Below are 24187 nucleotides of genomic sequence, written 5' to 3'. Positions count from 1 at the left end.
TGCAAAGACCCTTACAAAAATGGCTCTGTCAGCAAAGGGGTCAATCCGTGCTCTATATTGCAAAATTATCTTCAGTAATAATTATGAAAATTATAGAGAGTCCTTCCACTGATGGTCAAAGTGAAAGTGGTCCTTGCATTACAGGGCAGAATAGGCAGAAGATAAATCCACCCCTGTTCTCTTCTCAAGGATGCCCTATCAGCCTTTGGAGGAACCCCAAGATTTTCATGAAGCCCTGCTCTAGAAAGGCTTGGTCAAACCCACAAGTGCTTTTTTTACCACTATGAATGTTGGTGTTGGCAGTATTGTGTTTGCTTCTAACAGGCTATGTACAAGTCTATGGCAATGAAACCCCACTTGAAAGCATGGTCCCCATCTCCCTGACATCAGTGAAAGCCTACCATCAACTGATGATGTGGGCGTGCTGTATGGAAGAAATTTGCCCATAAGCCTACAGTGATGTCCTGCCTTCCTAATAGTACAGGTTTGCATTGCATGCATTTGAACTAATCTGCATTGGACTACAACATGCTATTGTTTATTAGCATGCCAGTTGTCTAATGGCAATGAAAATGACATTCAATGTGGAAAAGGTTGCTGACCCCTGCCATATCCAAAGAAAAAAAAGGTTTTGGCATTGGATATACTTTCAGAGCCATAACTTGTATCCAGTGATGAAGGCTGCTACTTTCTGACTCCTGAAAGTGGTACCAGTTCCAAAGACATGTTATTTTCCCACAGAACTACACCCCTTTGGAATTCAGCCATTATCAGTTTCCAAAAGGTTTGGACCCTTTTGATGACACTCTTACCATTGTAGGTCAGTATTCCGAGAGTGCTGTTGAAGTACCAGTCACAGGCCTCACTTTTCCATGGCATAGGAACAAACTGGAGAGGTCTTCCAGGTTTCAGCCCACAAGCTATAGAAATCTTCGCCGATCTCGGCAAGTTCCAGTGCTGCACCAACATGTAATTTCCAGCTCCAAAATCTTCAAAAGTGGCAGAATACTGTATGTAAGAAAAATGAAATGCTAACATTATTTATTACAGGTACTTATATAGTGCCATCAATTTACGCAGCACTTTAAACTGTATATATATTGTACATTCACATCAGTCCCTAACCCTCAAAGAGCTTAAAATCTAAGGTCCCTAACTCACATACATACACATACTAGGGCCAGTTTAGACAGGAGCCAATTAACCTACCAGCATGTCTTTGAAGTGTGGGAGGAAACTGGAGTACCCAGAGGAAACCCATGCAGGCACAGAGAGAACATGCAGACTCCAGGCATGTAGCGCAATGTATGTGTATGTATGTCCAATGTATGTAATATCAAATTTACACATGTGGTTAATGCTGATTCCTTGGTCTTTTTAGATTTGGAACTGTCTTGGGATGCAGAATTTAAGATAACCTCTAAAACTAATTTCAAAGAAACCGTAGGCAACTTATATTTACATAAAAAGTTGCCATCATCCAAGGTGAAAGGATAATATTCCGTATAGCCAGTTCTATGGGCTAGGTAGGAATTGCTCCAAGAACCCAGATTACCTAACACAGGCAGAGATACTAACTAATAAGTTACTTGAAAAGGGTTATGAAAGGGAACATGTTAAGAAGGCAGTAGATAGATATAGGAATGGGTTGAAGTTGAATATGCAGAAAGTACACCTAGATGAGCCAGGAGAAACCTTATTCAGTTATAGATATAATGACCAACATTGGGCAGTAAAAAAGGGCCATAGAAAAGCATTTGGCCAGTTTTGAAGCAGGATTCTGCTTTAAGTAAAATGCTTCCAGAGATACCTAACGTTGTGCTTAGGAGAGCTAGTAATGTCAATAGTATTATTGTCCCATGTAGGGTTCAGGACATACCTACCTTTCTCAACTTGACAGGGTCTTTTAAATTAAGTCTAGTAAGTGTAAGGCCTGGCAATTTGTATCTCACTAGAAAAGATGGTTGGGTTTTCCAGATAAAGCAGTTTATATGCTGCAGTACACAACTTGTGGTTTATAGCCTAAAGTGTAAGAGCTGTACTATGTGGGGAGGACAGTGCACACTATGAGCAAAAGAATTGGAGAACACTGGTACTTTTTTAGAGCAGGAGTATGATAAGTACAGTGTTCCCTGCCATTTTTGTAAAACACATGGTGGTAGCATGCAAGGGCTAGAGCTTTTTGGTATTGAAACTATTCCAATGTCGGACCTAGAGGGAGAAAGATTTTCCAGATTGTGTCGGTGTGAGATATTGTGGATTTTTACATTAAATACAATGTCCCTGGATGGATTAAATGAGTAATTGGATATTATCATTTTGATATAATTTTCCTCATTTGGTCCACTAATGTGATAGGTCTACCAGCCATGGCCATTTGTCATGTGGCAGTACATTTATTGGAGAGTGTCATGATGAAGTAGTTTTTATTCATACTGTAGATATTAATATATAGTTTTATAGATATCTTTCCTAATAATGATTACGTTTTTATATATTCTTTTTTATGTTAATGTTTCTTTATAATCGTTTATAAAATAGTGACACTATGCTTTGTGGACGAGTATCTCACAGGCCTTCTGAGCAGTGGATCACCGGAGCAGTAATGTCTGTTAGTTTGAGTGGTGCTCCAAGCTGTAACGGGAGAAGTAAGAATAACAATATGCAGGATCTATTGGCAGGATCGACAGGCAATAAAACCATAATACGTAGCGCCTCCTCTTGGGGTGGTGTATAATTACCCCCTAAGTAGTATGGCAAGCTAACACTTCCATCTCAGGGTCCTTGGTGTATGATGCAGTGAAAAATAAGATGAAATTTTACAATTTATTGCTGAACTCAATTTCAAGAGAGATGGTTTTAGGGGTTCAGGGTACCCAAAAATCATACAATAATAGGACAGGTATTCAGATAGTAGTAGGCCCTCTAGGAGCAGCCTCTTGGTAATTTATTTGCCCTGTGAGAGCAGCCAGACAGATCTTTGATCTTCTAAGAGCAGTCACAGTCTTAGGTGCAGTGGATGTCTTTCTAATCAATCAGGTTCTCGACCCTCTGAGAGTAGTCAGTAATACCTGGACTGGTGAGCATTGAATACGTCTTACAATGTCCATAGGGACATTTTTTTACAAAGTTCCTCTACAACACTCTTCTGCAAGAAGATTCCTGACAGATTCTCCTTCCACGCATCCATCTTCTTACCCCGCTTCCTTTATGGGCCTACAGCACATGCCCAAAACTGAAGCAAGACCCAAAATAGAGAACATTCTATGCAGATATCCTCTCCAGGAAAAGTCTAGGAGGGGAAGAAAGAGGACTGTGGAAAGGTCCACTTAATATCATCTTACCACACTTTACCTCTGAACAAAGCCTTGAGGGAATGGTTGGGTCACATATACTGTATATCCATAACTCAGTGATTATCCTTTCCTCACTGATTACTAGATCCTCTCTAAGGCCTTTTTTACAATCGTGTGACGGGGTTGTTAAAAACAGCTGCATTTTTAAGACCCACTGCCAGGACCCTCGAGCTGCAAAGACAGCAGCAAAAATCATCCCTTCTGGGCAGTACCACTCACCAAATACGACCTATTCAAGTGAATGGGAGCACACCACATCTTTGTACAATGCAAGTGGTTGTGGTGCGACGATGCAGAATTTTAAAGGGTAAAATAGGCAGAGAAGAAGCAATAAAAGGCCTTCTCACAGCCTGTCATACGTCCAAGGTAGACTGCTTTTCAGAGGGTGACATTAATGTACACCAACAGTACCAGACAGAAGTTATCAACACATGGAGCTCAAGAGAACATGCAGGGTCCTGAAAAATGTAAATGTAGCTCAGGCTGCTTACAGTCTAGCAGCAATCTGCTAAATTTAATTAGGGACACTCACAGTGTAAGGAAGGTTCCCTGCAATTTCAAGGGGGCAACTCCTTGAAGAAAAAAAAACTTCTGTGTTATTGCTAACAATAGACTGCATCATATACAGTATGCATACCTCCCAATGTTCTAAGATGGGAATGAGGGGCACCTATTAGCCAAAGGTATGTAGGCATAGAACCCCCCCCCCCATGACCCTTTACAGGAGAATTATACCAAAACAATGATTGCTTAAACCCACAAGTACTTCTTTTACCATTACTATTCCTTTATATTGGATTTTGAAATAAAAAAATACAGCAATTAAGAAATTAGATGATTATTATTATTATTATACAGTACTTATAAAGCGCCAATAGTTCACAGGTACTTTAATGCTAAAAAAATTACTTTTTGATAGATAAATAGTGCGTTTTATATACAACCATATAGGTCAGACCAACATAAGGGACACATGAAGAGGAAGGAGGGACAGAAGGACTTTGTTCCAAATGAGGGAAAGTCTCTTGAATTAGGGACAGTTGGGAGCTATGAGTATGCCCTTTGTTCCAGTACTGCAGCCTCCATCAGTACCTTCAGCATTTGACACTTCTGGGAATGTCAGATGTCTGTGCCCACTGCCTCGAGAGCTGGTTTCTTCCTCCAATCCCTGAATGCATATCAGTGTTGCACTTTCCTTCTTACAGTTTTTCTCTATGACTGTTGCTAGACTCACATGTAAAGTGCTCCTCCTGTCTGGGGAATGGAATATGATGGCATAGGTCTCTTCATCCAGGAGCAGGGCCTGCCAGCCATATAAGCTGGACAGTGTGTCTTCCACATAGTTCACAGTGTTGCTGTCATTTCTGCTGTTGATGATTGTCAGACTGTAACCGATGTTGGGAGCCTCTCCTCTAAAAAAGATCAAAACAGAGAAAGTTTCACAAATCACATCCACAAAGCTTTACTTGCTATAGGATTGGATAGGGCTGGGGAGGTGCTCTGCATGCTTCATACGGTGACAAAGGTTTTCGGAATTCTAAAAGTGTCCTATGTAAACCTGAACTACGGCAGAAATGTTTTCATATAAATATATTTCTTAATAGCCACAAGGGATGTAAATCCACTTGTATGCACCAAATTATTTGGCAAATCCAGATATCTACTTGTAAAAGTAGTGGTGACATCATCACTGTGCTGTAATTGCCTGTGCAGAGCTGCGGGAAGGGCCTAGAAGGATCCACCCACTACAGGTTGCCTGGTGAGAACTACAGGAGGGGGCAGAGACAAGACCAGTCACCCTGCACAGGGAAAGAAATTAGCAGTGACCAGTCTTTATTACAGGAAGCTCCTGCACAGAGGAGTCTACTGGATTATTGCACAGATCTGGAGGAAATACACAAACCACACCAAGATTTAAGTAGAAATACACAGTTTCTCTGGTATTTGGACAATGTTTGTTTATCTTGGACAACAGCCTTAAAGTGATATTAAAGGCATTTTTTAAAATTATTTATTACAGGTACATATATAGCACTGTCAATTTACACAGCACTTTACAGATATATATATATATATAGTACACATCGTATTCGCATCAGTCCCTAACCTCAAGGAGCATACAATCTAAGATCGGTAAATCACATTCATACATACACATACTAGGGCCAATTTAGACAGGATCCAATTAAGCTAACAGCATGTCTTGGAGTGTGGGAGGAACCTGGAGGAAACCCACGCAGGCACAGGGAGATCATGCAAACTCCAGGAAGGTGGTGCCATGGTTGGGATTTGAATCAATGACCCTAGTACTGCCAGGTGGAAGTGCTAACCATTTAGCAATTGTGCTGCCCCATATCTTTGTTTTTAACCACTTGAGCTCCAGAGGATTTACCCCCCTTAATGACCAGGCCTCTTTTTGCTACTCGGCGCTGCACTAATTCAACTGATAATTGCGCGGTCATGCAATGCTGCACCCAAACAAAATTTACGTCCTTTTTTTCACACAAATAGAGCTTTATTTCGGTGTAATTTGATCACCTGTGCGCTTTTTATTTTTCACGCTATAAACAAAAAAAAGGCCAAAAATTTTGAAGAAAAACAATATTTTTTATTTTCAGCTATAAAAAATATATAGTAAACTCAAAGTTGGTTATAAATTTAGGCCAAAATGTATTCTGCTACATGTTTTTGGTAAAAAAAATCCCAATAAGTGTATATTGATTGCTTTGTGTGGAAGTTATAGCGTCTACAAACTATGGTATAGATACTGCAATTTACGCCATTTTTCTGCAATACAGCGCTGCGCTAGTTTAACGGACAATTGCACGGTCATGCAATATGGTACATAAATTAAATTTACATCCTTTTTTTCCCCACAAATTGAGCTTTCTTTCGGTGGTATTTGATCGCCTGTGCGGTTTTCATTTTTTGCGCTATAAAAAAAAAAGGCTGACAATTTTGAGGAAAAAAAAACAATATTTTGGACTTTTTGCTATAAAACATGTCCAGTAAAAAAAAATGCAAAAATCTAATTTAGTCATAAATTTCTGCCAAAATGCATCCTGCTAAAAAAAAACCCAATACGTGTAAATTAATTGGTTTACGTGAAAGTTATAGCGTTTACAAATGGCGGGAAAGATACTGGGATTTTTAGGGTTTTTTTTATACTAATAATGGCGGCGATCAGCGAATTATGGCAGCGATTATGGCGGGACTGCGGGACTGTGGCGGACATTCTGACATTGGGGGGTACTGACTTGGGGTCACTGACATCCCCAAAAACACTAATACAGTGATCAGTGCAAAAAAAAAAAAACTGACACTGTACTAATGGCAATGGGGAGTAAGGGGTTAACTTTATTTAGCAGGGAAGGGTTATCTGTGTGAGGGGGAGTGTTTTACTAGGGGGCGGGGGTGTGTACTGGGCGGGACAAGGCTGATCGAGAAAGAGAAACTGTTCTTTCTCAATCAGCTCATCCTCGAGCTGTCAGGGAAGTGACAGACAGCACAGCTACTGCAGCTGTGCTGTCTGTCACTGTTTGCCGCCGATCGCCGGGACATAGCCGCTAAGGAGCGGCTGTGACCCAGCGACTGACATCTGCGGCGGTGATCCGCGGGACAAATTGGGCGGCGGCGCGCCTCGCGTGCGCCCCCTACTTGTTTACAAAACACACGCTTTAAAACGTGGTTTTGCCTGCGATTGCCGCCCTGCCGCCGTATATGTACAGTGGCTGGGCGGCATGCGGTTAAATAACAAACATTCTATATTTACCTGCGTAGTTTTGACAGAGCAGCCCCGATCCTCCTCTTCTCGGGTCCCCCACTGGTGCTCTTGGCCCCTTCCTCCTGCTGAGTGCCCCCAGAGCTATGGGGGAACCCAAGCAGGCTCGCTCCTGAGCAAATGCTCTGTTTGTCCATTCACACACAGAGCCGCAGCTCAGCCCCCCCCTCTCATCATTGGCTCACTGGCTGTGATTGAAAGCAACAAGAGTCAATGGCTCCTGCATTCTGTCTCAGCCAATGAGGAGTGAAGAAGGCGCTAAGGATACGTCATGGAGGGGCGTTATTTTGTTCCTTTTGAGAGCTTCTCAGCCCTAGCTGAGAGATTTCAGGGAAATGACAACAAAAGGGGGGGGGGCAGTATGTGACAGTGTGAGGCTCTGTGACTATGAAAACAGCCAGGAAAAAGACAGAGTCTGCATGTCTGCATAGTGCAATGCTACAGGAGAGTCGAGGCACATCGCTGGGTCAAGATGGGGCTCATGTAATTATTAGGAAGCCCTGGGGGGGGGGGTGCTGCACACAGAAGCTTTCATAAAATGCATGAAGGTAAATAACTTGGAGCCTTTACAACCACTTTAAGGAGTATTTCTAGGGGAAAAAAATGTTTAGGCCCTCTGTCAAGTTTTTATTGCATTCTGTGTCCCCATTTGGGAGGTTCCCCTCTGTATTAGTACCAGTAACCTTTGTCACTGAGAAAGAATGAGGTAAGGGGAGATATTCCAATGGGGGCACCCGTTGTGGTGACAACTGTCTAAGTGGGGAACTCCTCTCACTTTGGCAGATTTACCCTAACTTCATATTGGGTCTCTGGGTCAGGAAATGAATGCAAATTTAGCCAACGTACAATGATAGCAAAAAAACAAATAACTGTCAGGTGTTTGACCTCTGCCTTATAAATTCAAAAATAATTAAAAAAATCATGCACTTTAGGCAAATGTAAGAAAAAAAACTTTAACTATATGATTGTGAAAATTAAAGCCCAGTTGTAGCGTCACACCTTTTTATCTTCTGTCCTGTACCTTCCCTTCACCTTATGTGACTTATTTTTACTTGGAAATGCCTTAAAATACTGTTTTCACAAAGTGAATTTCTGCTTCCTTCCCTCCCCTCCAGTTCTGCCATAGTTGAGTAACAATCACTCCCTTTTGCATGTTCTCACCTAGACACCTAGACATGTATGGGAGAAGGAGAAGGTGTGTCTTACTGGGTCTTTTACTAAGTTCTGATCACTAAGTGCACTATTTATAAGGCTGGCCATGCATGAGTCAATTTTTCCATTCAACAAGCAGGCTCAACAAAAAAAATTACCAGATTCCCTCATCCACACACTAGATATGGATAGCGGAAGAGAAACCCAGACTGTATGTCACTTGTCACTTGTTTTTTTAGAACTGTCATCATTTAATATATTGATGTTTTTTATCATGTTCATAAAGAGAGCTTAGTAGTCAAAGTACCCAAGGCTCTTGATAAGTATCTTAGAAACACACTCAGTTCACATCAATCCAGCCAGCCTGTCTCAATATGGATGATGGAATCCCTACTGCTCAGCTATTGTATGCTGACAGCGGGGAGACTTGCTGATCAAGAGAAAAGTTTCAAACAGGCTGGTTGTACAAAAGTCAATCTACCAGCCTGGCCATACATGGATCAAACTTTGGCCGCTCTCTGATGAATTGGTCGAATTTGGATCCATGTACTGTATGGCCAAATGAACTCAGTTACAGTTGTGTTCAAAATAATAGCAGTCAGACATCACTAACCTGATCAATCACTGTTTTTGGTAGAAATGATATTTCTACATGGCAAATAATTTACTAGCAGGTGTAGTAGAGTAATAGAAATCCAACAGACTCAACAGTCATGACATGCATGCTGCTGATTCTGTGTAATTGAATCACTAATTGAAAGGGGCATGTTCAAAATAATAGCAGTGTGGAGTTCTATTAGTGAGGCCATTCATTCTTTGAAAAACAGGTGGCAATTATTGCCCTTATTTAAGGAAGGAAGGCAGCAAATATTGTACATGAAGGTTACAGTGCATTTCTCGCTGAAATTCTGAGGAAAATGGGTCGTTCCAGACATTGTTCAGAAGAACAGCGTACCTTGATTAAAAAGTTGATTGGAGAGGGGAAAACATATAAAGAAGTGCAGAAAATGATAGGCTGCTCAGCTAAAATGATCGCAAATGCTTTAAAATGGCAACCAAAACCTGAAAGACGTGGAAGAAAGCGAAAAACTACCATTCGAATGGATAGAAGAATAGCCAAAATGGCAAGGACTCAGCCAACAATCAGCTCCAGGAAGATCAAAGAAGGTGTAAAGTTCCCTGTGAGTTCTGTTACAATTAGAAGACTCCTATGTGAAGCCAAGCTATCTGCAAGAAGCCCCCGCAAAGTCCCACTGTTGAAAAAAACACATGTGCTGAAGAGGTTACAATTTGCCAAAGAGCACATTGACTGGCCTAAAGAGAAATGGCGCAACATTTTGTGGACTGATGAAAGTAAGATTGTTCTTTTTGGGTCTAGTGGCCAGAGACAGTTTGTCAGACGACCCCCAAACACTGTATTCAAGCCACAGTGCACTGTGAAGACAGTGAAGCATGGTGGTGCAAGCATCATGATATGGAGATGTTTCTCATACTACGGTGTTGGGCCTATTTATCACATACCAGGGATCATGGATCAGTTTGAATACATCAGAATACTTGAAGAGGTCATGCTGCCTTATGCTGAAGAGGAAATGCCCTTGAAATGGGTGTTCCGACAAGACAACGACCCCAAACACACCAGTAAACGTGCAACATCTTGGTTCCAGACCAACAAGATTGATGTTATGGAGTGGCCAGCCCAATCCCCGGATCTTAATCCAATAGAAAACTTGTGGAGTGACATCAAAAATGCAATTTCTGAGGCAAAACCAAGAAATAGAGAAGAACTGTGGAATGTAGTCCAATCATCCTGGGCTAGAATACCTGATCACAGGTGCCAGATGTTGGTTGACTCCATGCAACACAGATGTACAGCAGTTCTCAGAAACAGTGCTTATACAACTAAATATTCATTAAGTGATTCAAAGGAAAGCAAAATCTTCAAACATTTTTCAGTTTATATAGTGAATGTTTGAGTTTGTAAAGAAGAATACAAACACTGCTACTTTTTTGAACAGTCTAATATTCACTTTTCTTCATTAGTGGGAGTAAACAAGTCCCTAAGTCTTGGTGGTCAATGGGAGTAAAGAAATTACATAGTACCTGTGACCCGTAGGAAGAATAGTGCCTCATCATTGGTATTGGGAGGAATAGTGCCCCATCATTGGTTTCTGTGGAAGGAATTATGCCTAATAATTGGTATCAATTGGAGGAATAGTGCCCCATTGCTGGTATCAGTGGGAGGAATAGTGCCCCATCATTGGTTTCCGTGGAAGGAATCGTGCCTAATAATTGGTATCAATTGGAGGAATAGTGCCCCATTGCTGGTATCAGTGGGAGGAATAGTGCCCCGTTGTTAGTACCAGTGGGGGGATAGTGCCCCATTGTTGATGTCAGTGGGAGAAATACTGTCTCACATAAGTAGGAGGGACAGTGCCCTCAGGGCCAGATAAAAACAAGCAAAGGACCACATCTGCCTATGAGCTGCATGTTTGGAGACCACTGCTCTACAACAAACATATCAAACCACAAGTCATTGGAGTGTGTCTGTGGGAACTGTGCCTGTTTAGCCAAAGGAGCATTTGTGAAGTACAGATGTTGTCACAATTTGGGTTCCTATTCGTTTCAAAGTTCATTAGGGTCGAGACCAGGTCTCTGTGTAGGCCATTGAGGTTCCTCCACACCAAACTCCTCAAACCATGTCTTTATGTAGTTGCTTTGTACACAGGAGCACAGTCATGATGGAACAGAAAAGGGCCTTCACCAAAATGTTCCCACAAGGTAGGACATGCACAATTCTCTAAAGTGTCTTTGTATGATGTAATTTTAACAGTACCCTTCACTAGAAACACTCAGTGATTTGGAGAGATATCCACATAGTTGGCCACATAGTGTAATTCTGACGTGAGTATTTATATACAAGGCATTCCATTGTATTTACTATTTCCTTGCCCGCCATATTAAATGTTTATTTGTTCGATTTTGAGACTTCCGTTTCAGTGATATAAATAATTTTTACACATGTATGTGTGTATTAATGGGCTGTATGTTTTGTTTTATTAGCCAGTAACCAGGAAAATGAACCGCACATTCTAATCCTCCCTTCTCGGGCCCAGAAGCCGTTACTGGGAGGTGAGGTGACTTTTACAAGTTGACTTTTGTGAGGTGCAATAGATCTGTTATGTTTCTGCTTTGCCATGTATTTGGTTTTCACTGCCTCTTAAAACACCAGCTTTGAAGTGTTAGCCGCCTGTCTGCATTGTCATTACAGGGGAACGTAAAGCCAAACCTGCCTTGTATTTAAAAAGGACAAATAATAGATGGAAATATAATGTCAGAACTATGAAAATCTGTTCCGGGAAGAAATACTTTATTCTCATGTTACGGACAGGCATGGTACAAAGCTTATTTTCAATTTTATCTGAAGCCAAAATTGCTTCTCTTTCAGTTTTGAATACTGTTTTAGACCTAATAGACCTCCTTTACACTTGCAGCGAGGAGGGCCAATAAAAATAGGCGGTTGGGCTGCAGTTTTACTGCCCCAACCACCCAGTTTAACCTAACACTGGGTGGTATACATGCCACAGCTTGGACAATTTGCTTCATGGCTGCAGCAAAAATGATACTCCATGTCTCATTCAGAGGGCAGTACGGCTACCATATGCGACACATTCAAGTGAATGGGGCTGTGCTGCAAATGTGTGTAAAGAATGTGATTGCAGCAAGATGCTGCGGTCTTTCAGGAGTTAAAACAGACAGTGAGGAGGAGACATATCACTTCCCAGCCATCTGTTGACTGCTCTGCAGTGGATCACTTTTCAGAGGTGCAGTCAACACCACCACAGATGTAAATGAGCCCCTAAAGTTAAAAGAAAATATATTTATATCCTTAACTCAAAAATGTTCCTCCTATTACTATCAGCCTCCTCCAAATCTCACATTTTTTTGCTGATGTGATCCGCCTTCCTGTTAGAGGGTGGCTGCACCCATTCCCCATAGTCCCACTGTATGAGGGAACGTAGCCACCCTCTCTTGCTCACTAACAAGATGGGCTATAGACTGTAGACAATGCCATTTGTAGTGTGAGTACAGCAGTGCACATGACTGCAATGTACTGTGAGATGGGGAAACAGCTCTCATTGTTTGATTACTGCTTGTGTGGAGTAAATTAAATGTTTTGACTGACATTCTGCAGTTTAGCCACACGATGTCACTGTTTTTCTAACACAGCCTCAGACTGCATAGATATTTCTATATTCATGAAGAGGTGGAGTTTTCACACAGCGTTGAGAGAGAACAGGAAGAAGAGAGAGCAGCCATGTTCTGGAGAATGGTGAATGAGGGGGGCCGTGTGAGCTGAGAATCTGATGACATCCAGGTGTGAGAACATCCCTCCGTAACCAGAGCTGCAGCTAAGTGAAGCCGATGAGATTGCTGCCAGGAAGCTGATGAGATTGCTGCTAGGAATGCTGATGAGATTGCTGCCAGGAATGCTGATGAGAGCAGAGGAACTAAGCAACATATATGGCGAGACCGCATGCTTGTTGGAGAGACATTTGTTCTGTTCAGAGTCACCAGCGAATTCAAAGCAGACCCGGGTCGGTAAGATCGTGCATGCACTTCATTTCAGTGTTGGCGCCTTGAGACTGAGTCCAGGCCTATAGTTAGTTAGCTAGGGTCTCTGTTTGTGTCAGGCCACAAGTGTTGTTACTGATCATTGGAAGGACACCACAACTTAAAGTGACATTTCACATTGGAGAGCTGATAAAATCCTACAAACTCAAGCCAGACTGGCATTTTGCTCAGAAGGAATACTCAGGCACGTGCTACAGGACCAGTTATGGGAGGGGGAATACTGTAGATTTGTGTAAGATTGTAAGCTGTTGTGCTGCACCGCAGACTAGCCCATACCATACACCCATACACTGATTCCTGCTCTTTTAGGGTAATAACGGGTAAGGTGTGGCAGCTTAGTTGTACCCGCCAGTAGGTAAATTACTACTCTTTCTACCTTCATCCATCAGAAGGCGCCATGCTGTGCAGCACAAGGGTCTCAGCCTTTGGGCTGGGTGTATGTTAATTTATTGTGTGTTTCCAGTATTTGTGGTTGTGTTTATCTGCCACATCTAAGTAAAATTCTGTTGTGGCAAAAGCTGGTGTTGGGGTTGCTTTCCTCGTTCGTGACTTCACTGTATCCTGGGGAGCCCACCCCGGTACATGGCCTACAGTACACTGCTTGTTTTAAACAAATGGAAGTGTGAGGGAAAGGAGAGGTTCTGGAGCTCACAGAAGATATTACAAGGAGGCAGAAAAACACAGTAAGAAATTATTTCATGAAAAATAGGTTACAATGCCATTAAGTAGTGATTGTGTATGGATTATGTGTTTAGTGTTACTATAAAGATATTTTATGGGGTATAGTGGTCTGGGATATTCTGTCTCATACAGTATAAAGCTGTCCGCGGAGCAAGGTCGAGACGAAATATGGAGACACCTTGTGTGGTGACAACAGTCTAAGGCAGGGATAGGCAACCTTAAAGAGGTGGAGATCTACCTGAACAACATGGGAGAAGTAAAAGATCACCGAGCACAGTGTCGCTTTCTCACACCTGATTTAAACCTGTAATTGCCAAACTACTGTGTCGCAATCGCGCGCATTGCAAGAAATAATAGAAGTCTATGGCTAAACGCAGCAAACCCGCAGGAAATCTGGAGGTACACTGCACCCACGGTGTGGGTGAACCGCAGCACATCAGTGTGAAAGCAGCTCTATACTATTATGCCCAGTGTATGGCTTCACACTGACCTGAAGATCTTTTCTTTCCTGCTGCTGGCACCACTCTGGAGACTGCTAGCTGGGATAAGAAGTTGAGTGCAGTTGGTATCGCTCTGCATAGGACAGGAGCCGGCACTACAGAGGAGCCATCGGCATATACGGCTCTTGCTCCCTACTACAGCTCCAACTTTACAAGTAGTCCCTCTACATTGCACTCTGTTTGAAGCTCTGGGATGGTGGGTCAGCAAGCAAAGACCAGGATCTACCAGTCACCTGGCCAATATCTACAGGTTGTTGACCTCCAGTCTAAGGGTTTTTTCCCTTACATTGGAGAGATTTTTCCATGCTGATCCTCTCACTTCAACTTTAGAGTCACTAACCTAGAATACGGAATACAGCAGGTGCAGTCAGATATCTTGATCTGCATGTGTGTTCTAAACTGAGGACAGTTTTGAAGCCACAACATTATCATGACAGCCAGGCACCTAGAATGTACAGAAAGAGGCCATCAATAACCACCCATGTATTCCTGCCCTGACAGGTTTGCCAAAATACACTTGTATCCATAGAAAACCTATGGAAAGAACTAAAGATCAGAGTTCATAGAAGAGGCCCATGGACTGTTTGTGTGGAAGAATGGGCCAAAATCACACCCGAGCAATGCATGCGACTAGTTTCTCCATGCAGGAGGCATCTTGAAGCTGTCATTATCAACAAAGGATTTTGTACGAAGTATTAAATAAATTTCAGTTAATGTGCTCAATACTTTCTCCCTGTGTCATTCCATTTTATTACACATAATTTGTAATGAACTTATTTGTTTTGGTTCTTTGTATGTAATTGCGTGGGTTGTTAGCAACATGTGAAGAAAATTTCCTGTCAATAGCACCTTTAGTAATATATTTACCTAGAAAAATGGTAACGTGTTCAATCCTTTTTTTACCTGATATATATTCACTGCTCAAAAAAATTAAAGGAAGACTTTTTAATCAGAGCATAGCATTAAGTCAATTAAACTCCTGGGATATTGATCTGGTGACTTAAGTAACAGAGAAGGTTGTTAATCAGTTTCAGCTGCTTTGGTGTTAATGAAATTAACAACAGGTGCTCTGGATGGGCAACAATGAGACGACCCCCAAAACAGGAATGGTTTTACAGGTGGAGGCCACTGACTTTTTTTTCCCTACTCATCTTTTCTGACTGTTTTTCACTAGTTTTGCATTTGGCTAGGGTTTCAGGTGTTCCAATCACCTCCATGGCCACAGGTGTATACAATCAAGCACCTAGGCATGCAGACTGCTTCTACAAACATTTGTGAAGGAATGGGTCGCTCTCAGGAGCTCAGTGAATTCAAGTGTGGTACCGGGATAGGTTAGTACCTGTGCAATAAGTCCATCCGTGACATTTCCTGGCTACTAAATATTCCACGGTCAACTGTTAGTGGTATTATAACAAAGTGGAAGCAACTGGGAACAACAGCAACTCAGCCACGAAGTGGTAGGCCACATAAAATGACAGAGCAGGGTCAGTGCATGCTGAAGCGCACAGTGCGCAGAAGTCACCAACTCTCAGCAGAGTCCATAGCTAAAAACCTCCAAACCTCGTGTGGCCTTCAGATTAGCACAACAACAGTGTGTAGAGAGCTTTATGGAATGGGTTTCCATGGCCGAGCAGCTGCATCCAAGCCTTACATCACCAAGTGCAGTGTAAAGTGTCGGTTGCAGTGGTGTAAAGCACGCCGCCACTGGACTCTAGAGCAGAGGAGATGTGTTCTCTGGAGTGACACACACTTCTCTGTCTAGCAATCCGACGGGCTTGTCTGGGTTTGGCAGTTGCCAGGAGTACTTGCCTGACTGCATTGTGCCAAGTGTAAGTTTGGTGAAGGGGGGATTATGGTGTGGGGTTGTTTTTCAGGGGTTGGGCTTGGCCCCTTAGTTTCAGTAAAGTGAACTCTTGAGGCGTCAGCATACCAACACATTTCTGACAATTTCATGCTCCCAACTTTGTGGGAACAGTTTGGGGACAACATGACTGCACACTAGTGTAAGGTCCATAGAGACATGGCTGAGCAAGTTTGGGGTGGAGGAACTTGACTAGCCTGCACAGAGTCCTGACCTCAACCTGATAGAACACCTTTGGGATGAATTATAGCAGAGACTGTGAGCCAGGTCTTCTCATCCAACATCAGTGCCTCACCTCACAAATGTGCTTCTGGAAGAATGGTCAATCCTTTCCTTAGACACACTCCTAAACCTTGTGGACAGCCTTCCCAGAAGAGTTGAAGCTGTTATAGCTGCAAAGGGTGGGCCAACTCAATGTTGAACCCTACGGACTAAGACTGGGATGCCATTAAAGTTCATGTGTGTGTAAAGGCAGGTGTCCCAATACGTTTGGCAATATAGTGTGTGTGTATATATTGTGACAGTGTGGTGAGAGGTCACAATGTAAAAAGGATAGATCACCTGGGATTCTCAACAAGGCAGGTTAAGGGGCTTCAGGGTACTTGTTTAATACAGAGGAAACTGGCTTTTCACTTTCCTAATTTCTTTGTAAAGTCCATTTTGGGACCTGGAGCCTGGAGATTTCAAAGTGATTTGGGAGGGATGAAATCTCCAATCCTGGGACCAGGTTTTGGGAATGGCCAGGAGACTGACTGGTCAGGTGTGTATGGATCTCTTCCAGAGTCAGGACCAGGGTTCTGGGCTCCACTCTCCTGAGGAGTCCATGTGGGTGCAAGGGAGCAGCCACAAGTGTGCATGGTGGCACAGTATAGTCTGACAGATCAGACAGGGCCCAAGCCTGTGGGCTGGAGAAACAGGAGTGCTGGGAAAGGGCGCTAACCCAGGTGCAGTGTGTGAATGGTCAAGAGGACTGAGGCATGAAGCCTGAGCAGCGGTGCTGCTAAATAGAGCCAGGAGGCTGAATCTTTGTTTCATTTGCATTGACGGTGATTACCCCTGCATGGGAAACCTATATTGTATGGAACTTTCTTTTAAATAAAATTGGGCAAAAACCGCCTTTAAAAAGAAGAAAGTGAGTGACTTTGTGCTTCAAAAGCTCTACCCTTGGTGCTAGTTCCAACAATATATATATATATATATATATACATAAACATACAGTTAGGTCCATATACAGGTGAAACTCGAAAAATTAGAATATCGTTCAAAAGTTCATTTATTTCAGTAATGCAACTGAAAAGGTGAAACTTATATATGAGATAGACTTATTACATGCAAAGCAAGATAGTTCAAGCTGTGATTTGTCATAATTGTGATGATTATGGCTTACAGCTCATGAAAACCCCAAATCCACAATCTCAGAAAATTAGAATATTACATGCAATCAATAAAACAAGGATTGTACATAGAACAATATCGGACCTCTGAAAAGTATAAGCATGCATATGTACTCAGTACTTGGTTTGGGCCCCTTCTGGGATTTGAACCAACAACCCTAGTACTGCCAGGCAGAAGTGATAACCATTTAGCCACTGTGCTGCCCAATAGCGGCCTTCAGCTCTTCTGCATTATCCGGTCTCATGTTTCTCATCTGTCTCTTGGCAATGCCCCATAGATTCTCCAGCAGATGACATGGCTCCCCAAATCAACACAGACTGTGGAAACTTCCCACTGGACTTCAAGCATCTTGCAGTGTGTGCCTCTCCATTCTTCCTCCATACTCTGGGTCCTTGGTTTCCAAATGAGATGCAAAAGTTGCTCTCATCAGAAAAGAGGACTTTGGACCACTGAGCAACAGACCAGGTCTCTTTTTCTTTAGCCCAGGTAAGAAGCTTCTGATGTTGTTTGTTGTTCAGGAGCGGCTTGACAAGAGGAATACGACATTTGAAGCCCATGTCCAGGATCCATCTGTGTGTGGTGGCTCTTGATGCACTGACTCCAGCCTCAGTCCACTCCTTGTGAAAGTCCCCAACACTTTTGAATGGCCTTTTCCTGACAATCCTCTCCAGGCTGTGGTCATCCCTGCTGCTTGTGCACCTTTTTCTTCCACACTTTTCCCTTCCACATAACTTTCTATTAATGTGCTTTGATACAACACTTTGGGAACATCCAACTTCTTTTGCAATTACCTTTTGAGGCTTTCCCTCCTTATGGAGGGTGTCAATGATGGTTTTCTGCACAACTGTCAGGTCAGCAGTCTTTTCCATGACTGTAATTCCTACTGAACCAGACTGAGAGACCATTTAAAGGATCAGGAACCCTTTGCAGGTGTTATGGCTTAATTAGCTGATTAGAGTGGGACACTTTGAGCCGAGAATATTGCACCTTTCCACAATATTCTCATTTTCTGAGATTGTGGACTTGGGGTTTTCATGAGCCGTAAGCCATAATCATCACAATTATGACAAATCACGGCTTGAACTATCTTGCTTTGCATGTAATGAGTCTATCTCATATATTAGTTTCACCTTTAAAGTTGCATTACTGAAATAAATGAACTTTTGCACGATATTCAAATTTTTTGAGTTTCATCTGTATATTTGGACACAGGCACAATTTTAGTTTTTTGAAGTATTTACCAAAACACATTCAAGTTATAGTTATATAGTAAATATGTGCTGAAAGTGCATTCTCTCAGGTTTAATTTGAGGGTATGTACATCCAAATTGGAGGCAGGGTTTAGGAATTATAGCTCTTAAGGCTGGCCATACATTATAAAATTATCTGCAGATTTTCTGCCCAATTTCCTTTAGATTTACCTTCAACTATGTAGTGCAAGGCCTGCCTAATTGGATACAACTGAAAGTGTTGTTTAGGTTTGTCCTCCTATTATATGGTTTTTGGTAAATCTAAACCAAAAATCTGCAGATAATTGTATAATGTATGGCCAGCCTTAAGAGTAGCCATCCCTCCTTTTTCCAGGGACCAAAAGTAATTGGACAATTGAATCACCTGTTTCATGGCCAGGTGTGGGCTACTCCTTCGTTATTTCTTCATCAGTTAAGCAGGTAAAAGGTCTGGAGTTGATTCTAAGTGTGGTAAATTGCATTTGGAATTCTAGTTGTAGCTAGGTCGCACAACACTGGGAAGGGAGGACAGAGGGGATGGAGCAGTGTGTAGTCAGTTTACAGTAATGGAGGAGAAAACTTAAATCTTAACTCCGGGATCTACAAATATTGTCTATATATAATAGATATGTATTCTTCCTTGAAACTTGGTGTGAGTTGTGTATTTCTTCCAGGTCTGTGAAGTAATCCAGTGTGAGACATTCCCTCTGTGCAGCTTCCAGTAATAAAGACTGTTCAATGCTGCTCTCTCTCCTTGTGCAGGGGGACTGGTCTTGTTTCCAACCCCTCCTGTAGTGTTCTACAGGCATCCTGTAGTGGGTGGAGCTGCTGAATCCCTCCCACAGCTCTATGTACAGAACAGTGATGATGTAATTTTACTTTTACAAGGTAATATCTGGGTTTGCAAAGGTGTTTGGTGTACACAAAGTGGATTTATACCCTGTGTGGTTATTGAGAAATGCATTTCAATGAAAGTTCTTGTACCTGGAGCTCAGTTTTAAATGGGCAGAAATGAAAGCAGTAAATTAAAAAGTATCTACTAAAGTCAGAATAAGGCAGCAAAAAAGTAATCAGGATTAACCATACATCTAAGCATAAAGGTGAAAATTCCCATTTTGGGATTTCTGCATTTATTCCTGTAAACGTAAGAAAAATCAGATTTACAATTTCATATCATCTGCTGCCAGTACTTACAGAGAGATAGTCGTTCGGTGAAACTTATTGTCGGCTGGGCAGACACTGGCTGGTATGCCACCGCTGATGTCAGCCTTGACAAGGCAGCTGCCTGGCAGGATATCTGTGTTGGCCAGCAGGTGGCTCCCTTCCAAGCCAAAGAAGGAGCCATCAATATCTTCAATGAGTGCACAGTGAGCAAACGGAAAAACAGATTTTCTGGGCGAGTTTACAAATGTAAGCCTCTGGGATTTTACTGTGAAGCCCCCTAAGACAAAAAGAAGATATGGAAGATATCATCAAGATAAAAACTAGAGCTGCAACAGAAAAAGAACAATACTTTAAAGTGGACCTGAACTCTAAAAGAGGTGATTTTGTGTGGCGGGAACATGAAGAAATGTTAATTATGCCTAAGTAGTAAACTGAACAATGTACCGTTGTTCTTTAGTTAGCTATCTGCAGTGTGAAATCATCTAAGGCACTGCTGCCTCTGACTGCTAGTCTCACCATGTATGGAAAGGGATTTGCTGATGTACTGTTCTGATCCCTGTTCTCCTTGCTGGAGAGGAAGCTGTACCTAGGGACTTGTAGTGCAAGTATCTCCCTACTTCTGCCTCATGCATTCTGTGGATCTGTGATGACTCCACCTCTCCTACTTCTTTAATATAACAGCTTTTACAGTGCAGGTCCTCTTAAGGGCTGGTTCACACTAATGTGATGGTGTTTTGACACAATTTCAGGTGCGATTCTGTAGTGCAAGTTGTATGTGATTTCTACTAATACTACTACTACTACCACTACTGCTACTATTACTAGAAAGGAGAATAGTTGGGGGAAAGATACAACAAAATCGCATCAAAAACACATTAAGACACATTTTTTTATGTGCTTCCATTGAACTCTATGGCCCACAAAATCGTACCAAACTAGCACAGGACCCTTCCCCAAAGTCACTTCACAGTTGCATTGCATTGTGAACAGCTACTATTGAAAACAATGTTATTTCCATTGTCATGTGATTCTGGGCAACTCCAATCGCATCAGAAATTGCATTAGTGTGAACCAAACCTAACAGCAAAATCTGATATGTTCAACCACTTGCCAACCGCGCTATAGCCGAATGATGGTTACAGTGCGGTTGTCCAGTTCTGGGAGGGCGTCATGTGACGTCCTCCTAGAACGCGCCCTCCCACGTGCCCCCGGGGGCGTGCACTTGGCGATCTTCGTGATCGCTGTGTTTTGCGGACGCATCTGATCATGTGATGTGGTAAAAAGCCAATCACAGCGGCCTTTTACCACGTGATCAGCTGTGTCCAATGACAGCAGATCACTGGTAAATGCAGTTGCCAGTTATCAGCTGCATTTTCCTTGCGCTCTCACAGTGTGAAGAAAGTACTGCTGATAGCCGACAATTGTCAGAGGACGAATCGGCACCGATCATCAGGGCACTGATCATCAGTGCCCTGATGATCAGTGCCCAGCACTTCCACCCACCTGTGCCCAACAGTGCCACCCACCATTGGCCAGTAGTGCCCTCTCATCAGTGCCACCCATCACTGCTGCCCAGTAGTGCCACTCATTAGTGTCCAGCAGTGCCACCAGTCAGAGCCCAGCAGTGCCACCAGTCAGAGCCCAGCAGTGCCGGCAGTCAGTGCCACCCATCAGTGGCGCCCATCAGTGCTGCCCATCAGTGCCCATCATTGTTGCATATCAGCGCAGCATCATCAGTGCCACCTATCAGTGCCCATCAGTGCTGTCTATCTGTGCCACTTCATCAGTGCCGCCTATCAGTGCCCATCAATGTTGCCTATCAGTGCCCATAAGTGCTGTCTATCAGTGCAACCTAATCACCGCACATCAGTGAAGGAGAAAAATTACCTGTTTTCAAAATTTTATAATAGAAACAAAGAAAAACTTTTTTTTGTTAAAATTTTTTGCTCTTTTTCTGTTTATAGAGCAAAAAATAAAACACCCAGCGGTGAGTAAATACCACCAAAATAAAGCTCCATTTGTGTGAAAAAAATGAGAAAAATGTCATACGGTACAGTGTTGTACGACCGCGCAATTGTCATTCAAAGTGTGACAGCGCTGAAAGCTGAAAATTGGCCTGGGCAGGAAGGGGGTATAAGTGCCTGGTAGTAAAGTAAAAAGGGTTGCAAAGACACAAAACAAAAAGTATCAACTGTGACCTAGTACATCTCCCTGTTCCCTTGCGGCTATTCTAACAATGTTTATTAGTCCTAGTTTACATGTGCAGTCAGGGACAGTAAAAATAGGCAGTTTAGTTGAGGTTTTACCTCCCCTCCTAACCATCCCGCTTAAGCTGCAAAGGCAGTTGGATGAGGTTGTACAAATGCTGCTGCTGTGGCAAGAATTCTACCACCTGTTATGTTCAGGGAGCAGTACTGCCACAGAATGTGGCCCATTAAGGTGAAGGGAGTTGTGCCACAACCACCTTGCAATGCATGTGGTTTGCAATCTGATGTGTTGCGATCTGATGCGATGCAGTTTGTGTCAAGGGCCGCCTATCTGTCACCGTCTGCATATAACTGCTTTAATGTTCAGTTACTTGGGTACAGCAGCGCATTTGTTGGCCTGTCATTGATCTGTACAGGCTGTGACTCCAGGGTGTAGAAACACACTCCTTCTAAAAAGTGTGAGCCCATGAGCACGAGCCCTAAGGGCCAGTTCACACTGCATGCGTTTCAGTTGCATTTTTTCTGCATCCAAAATGCACAGAAAGCAGGTTATAAGGTTGTCAATGTCATAGTTCATATCAGTGCTTGCAGTTCCAGTGCATTCCAGATGCAGAAAAAAAGTAGAAAATGCTGCCTTTTTGTCTGCACAGAACTGTACTGGAACGCGGTAAAAACGCATCAAAAACGCACTGGAATGCACCAAAAACGCACTCTAACACACATGTCCCTATTTAAATTGAAAAAAAAGAGAGAGGAAAAATGAACTGGAATGCATAAAAAATGCACCAGAACGCATAGAAAACGCACCATAACAAAAACTCGTCAAAAATGCGCATGCAAAAACGCATCCTGAGCGCATCCGAACTGCGTTTCTATAGTGTAAATCGGCCCCTAAAGAAAGTATTCTCTGCAACATGTGATCAGAGTAATAGACTGCTCTGGAATAAATCAAATATATAAAATAAATGGCCTGAGCAAGCTTATTGGCGAAATGCGTCGACCTTTGAAGTGCAAGATGTCATGCTATAGAACGCTGTGATATATTGGGCTGTTTAGTCAAAATACTGTTTTTATGGTAAATTTTTGACCTTTGGAGTGCTATGATGTCATGCTATACAATGCTGTGGTATATTGGGCTAATTATTCTAACTACTGTTTTTTATGGTACATATTTGGAAGATATGTTGTTTCAATAAACATGTTTTATATAACAATGTATTGTTGTCCATCTTCTGTACCAGTAAAGTCCCATTTGGTTTTTGTGGTTCTTGATACAATAGTTTAGGGATATGGGTACGTTTTTCAGTCTGATTTGTATAATTATAAAATAAAGGACATCAAATAAAAGTAAAGAACAGAAAAATGGTGCCAAAAAAAGAAGAAAATCACTGATAGATAGATCAACAGGAGGCTTGGCAAGGGCCTGGACTCCCTTAAAAGCGTTGGAGCCTGCTCAGTAAGAGGAGTGGAAGAGTTGGAGTTAGGAAAATGTGAGGCTGGAAGGAGAAGGCTGCCAGGAGGTCTGCTAGGATGGGGCCTGCCTGCGAACCTGGAGATATAGATGAGGAAAGTTCAGGACTCTTTGGTCCCCTGAGAGAGGATTACCGGTGTGGCAAGGAAGGAGCCACCCAGCTGATAGGCCTGGTAGTAGCAGCCATTCCACAAGCTGTACAGGAGAGGAACTGAATGAGTACACCTATAGCCCCTGGGTGGATAGGGGAAGGAGCACTCTGGTGGAAAATCAGATTAGCCTCCTACTAGTGACTGTTCATCTTAGCTGAAGTAACAGGAGCCAGATCCCCTGTCCAGGAAAGGACAGTTACCAGACTGCTGGGTGAAGAGGAGTTCATCTAGGGTCTGGGGTACTACAACTGGAGTTGCTGGCTAGCACTCAACAGGGACTGTGTGTCTTAATGGGGAAACTATAAATAGTTCAAGAAGCTCGTCCTCAAAATTTCAGTTCCCTTGGGCATCATATACACTTCTTACTCCATCCAAGTTTAATCCCCTCAATAAAAAAACCCAAAAATAACACTTAAGACCTGATTTCTGACCATGGATGAACATGAGTGTGAAAAATATCGACTGACTGGCTGTGCAAGACTATAAGAGGACCCAAATTCAACAGCAACCCCCAAGGGGGTAGTGCTACATGTGCATATATACATACACATATACACAAGGGCACTATTCCTCCCAGTGACACCAATGATGTGGCACTATTCC

The 24187-nt window shown here is 42.6% G+C and overlaps 1 protein-coding gene across 1 annotated transcript in view; it reads right to left on the bottom strand.

Moving 5' to 3' along the window:
- The window catches only part of PKHD1 (PKHD1 ciliary IPT domain containing fibrocystin/polyductin), an 808705-nt gene that overhangs the window by 308607 nt on the left and 475911 nt on the right, over window positions 1–24187 (bottom strand). The window contains exons 40-42 of the mRNA XM_089685961.1: window positions 19785–20031; window positions 4591–4768; window positions 813–1008 (exon numbers count right to left, since the gene is read on the bottom strand). Coding sequence (XP_089542087.1) covers window positions 813–1008; window positions 4591–4768; window positions 19785–20031 — 621 coding nt within the window. The remainder of the gene's footprint in view (window positions 1–812; window positions 1009–4590; window positions 4769–19784; window positions 20032–24187) is intronic.

The sequence above is a fragment of the Staurois parvus genome, unplaced genomic scaffold (genome assembly GCF_062004578.1).
Source record: "Staurois parvus isolate SC_StPar_1 unplaced genomic scaffold, SC_StPar_1.0 ptg000390l, whole genome shotgun sequence".
Lineage (NCBI taxonomy): Eukaryota > Metazoa > Chordata > Amphibia > Anura > Ranidae > Staurois > Staurois parvus.
Note: the sequence above shows the minus strand (reverse complement) of the source record. Positions and strands in the feature narration are given on the sequence as shown.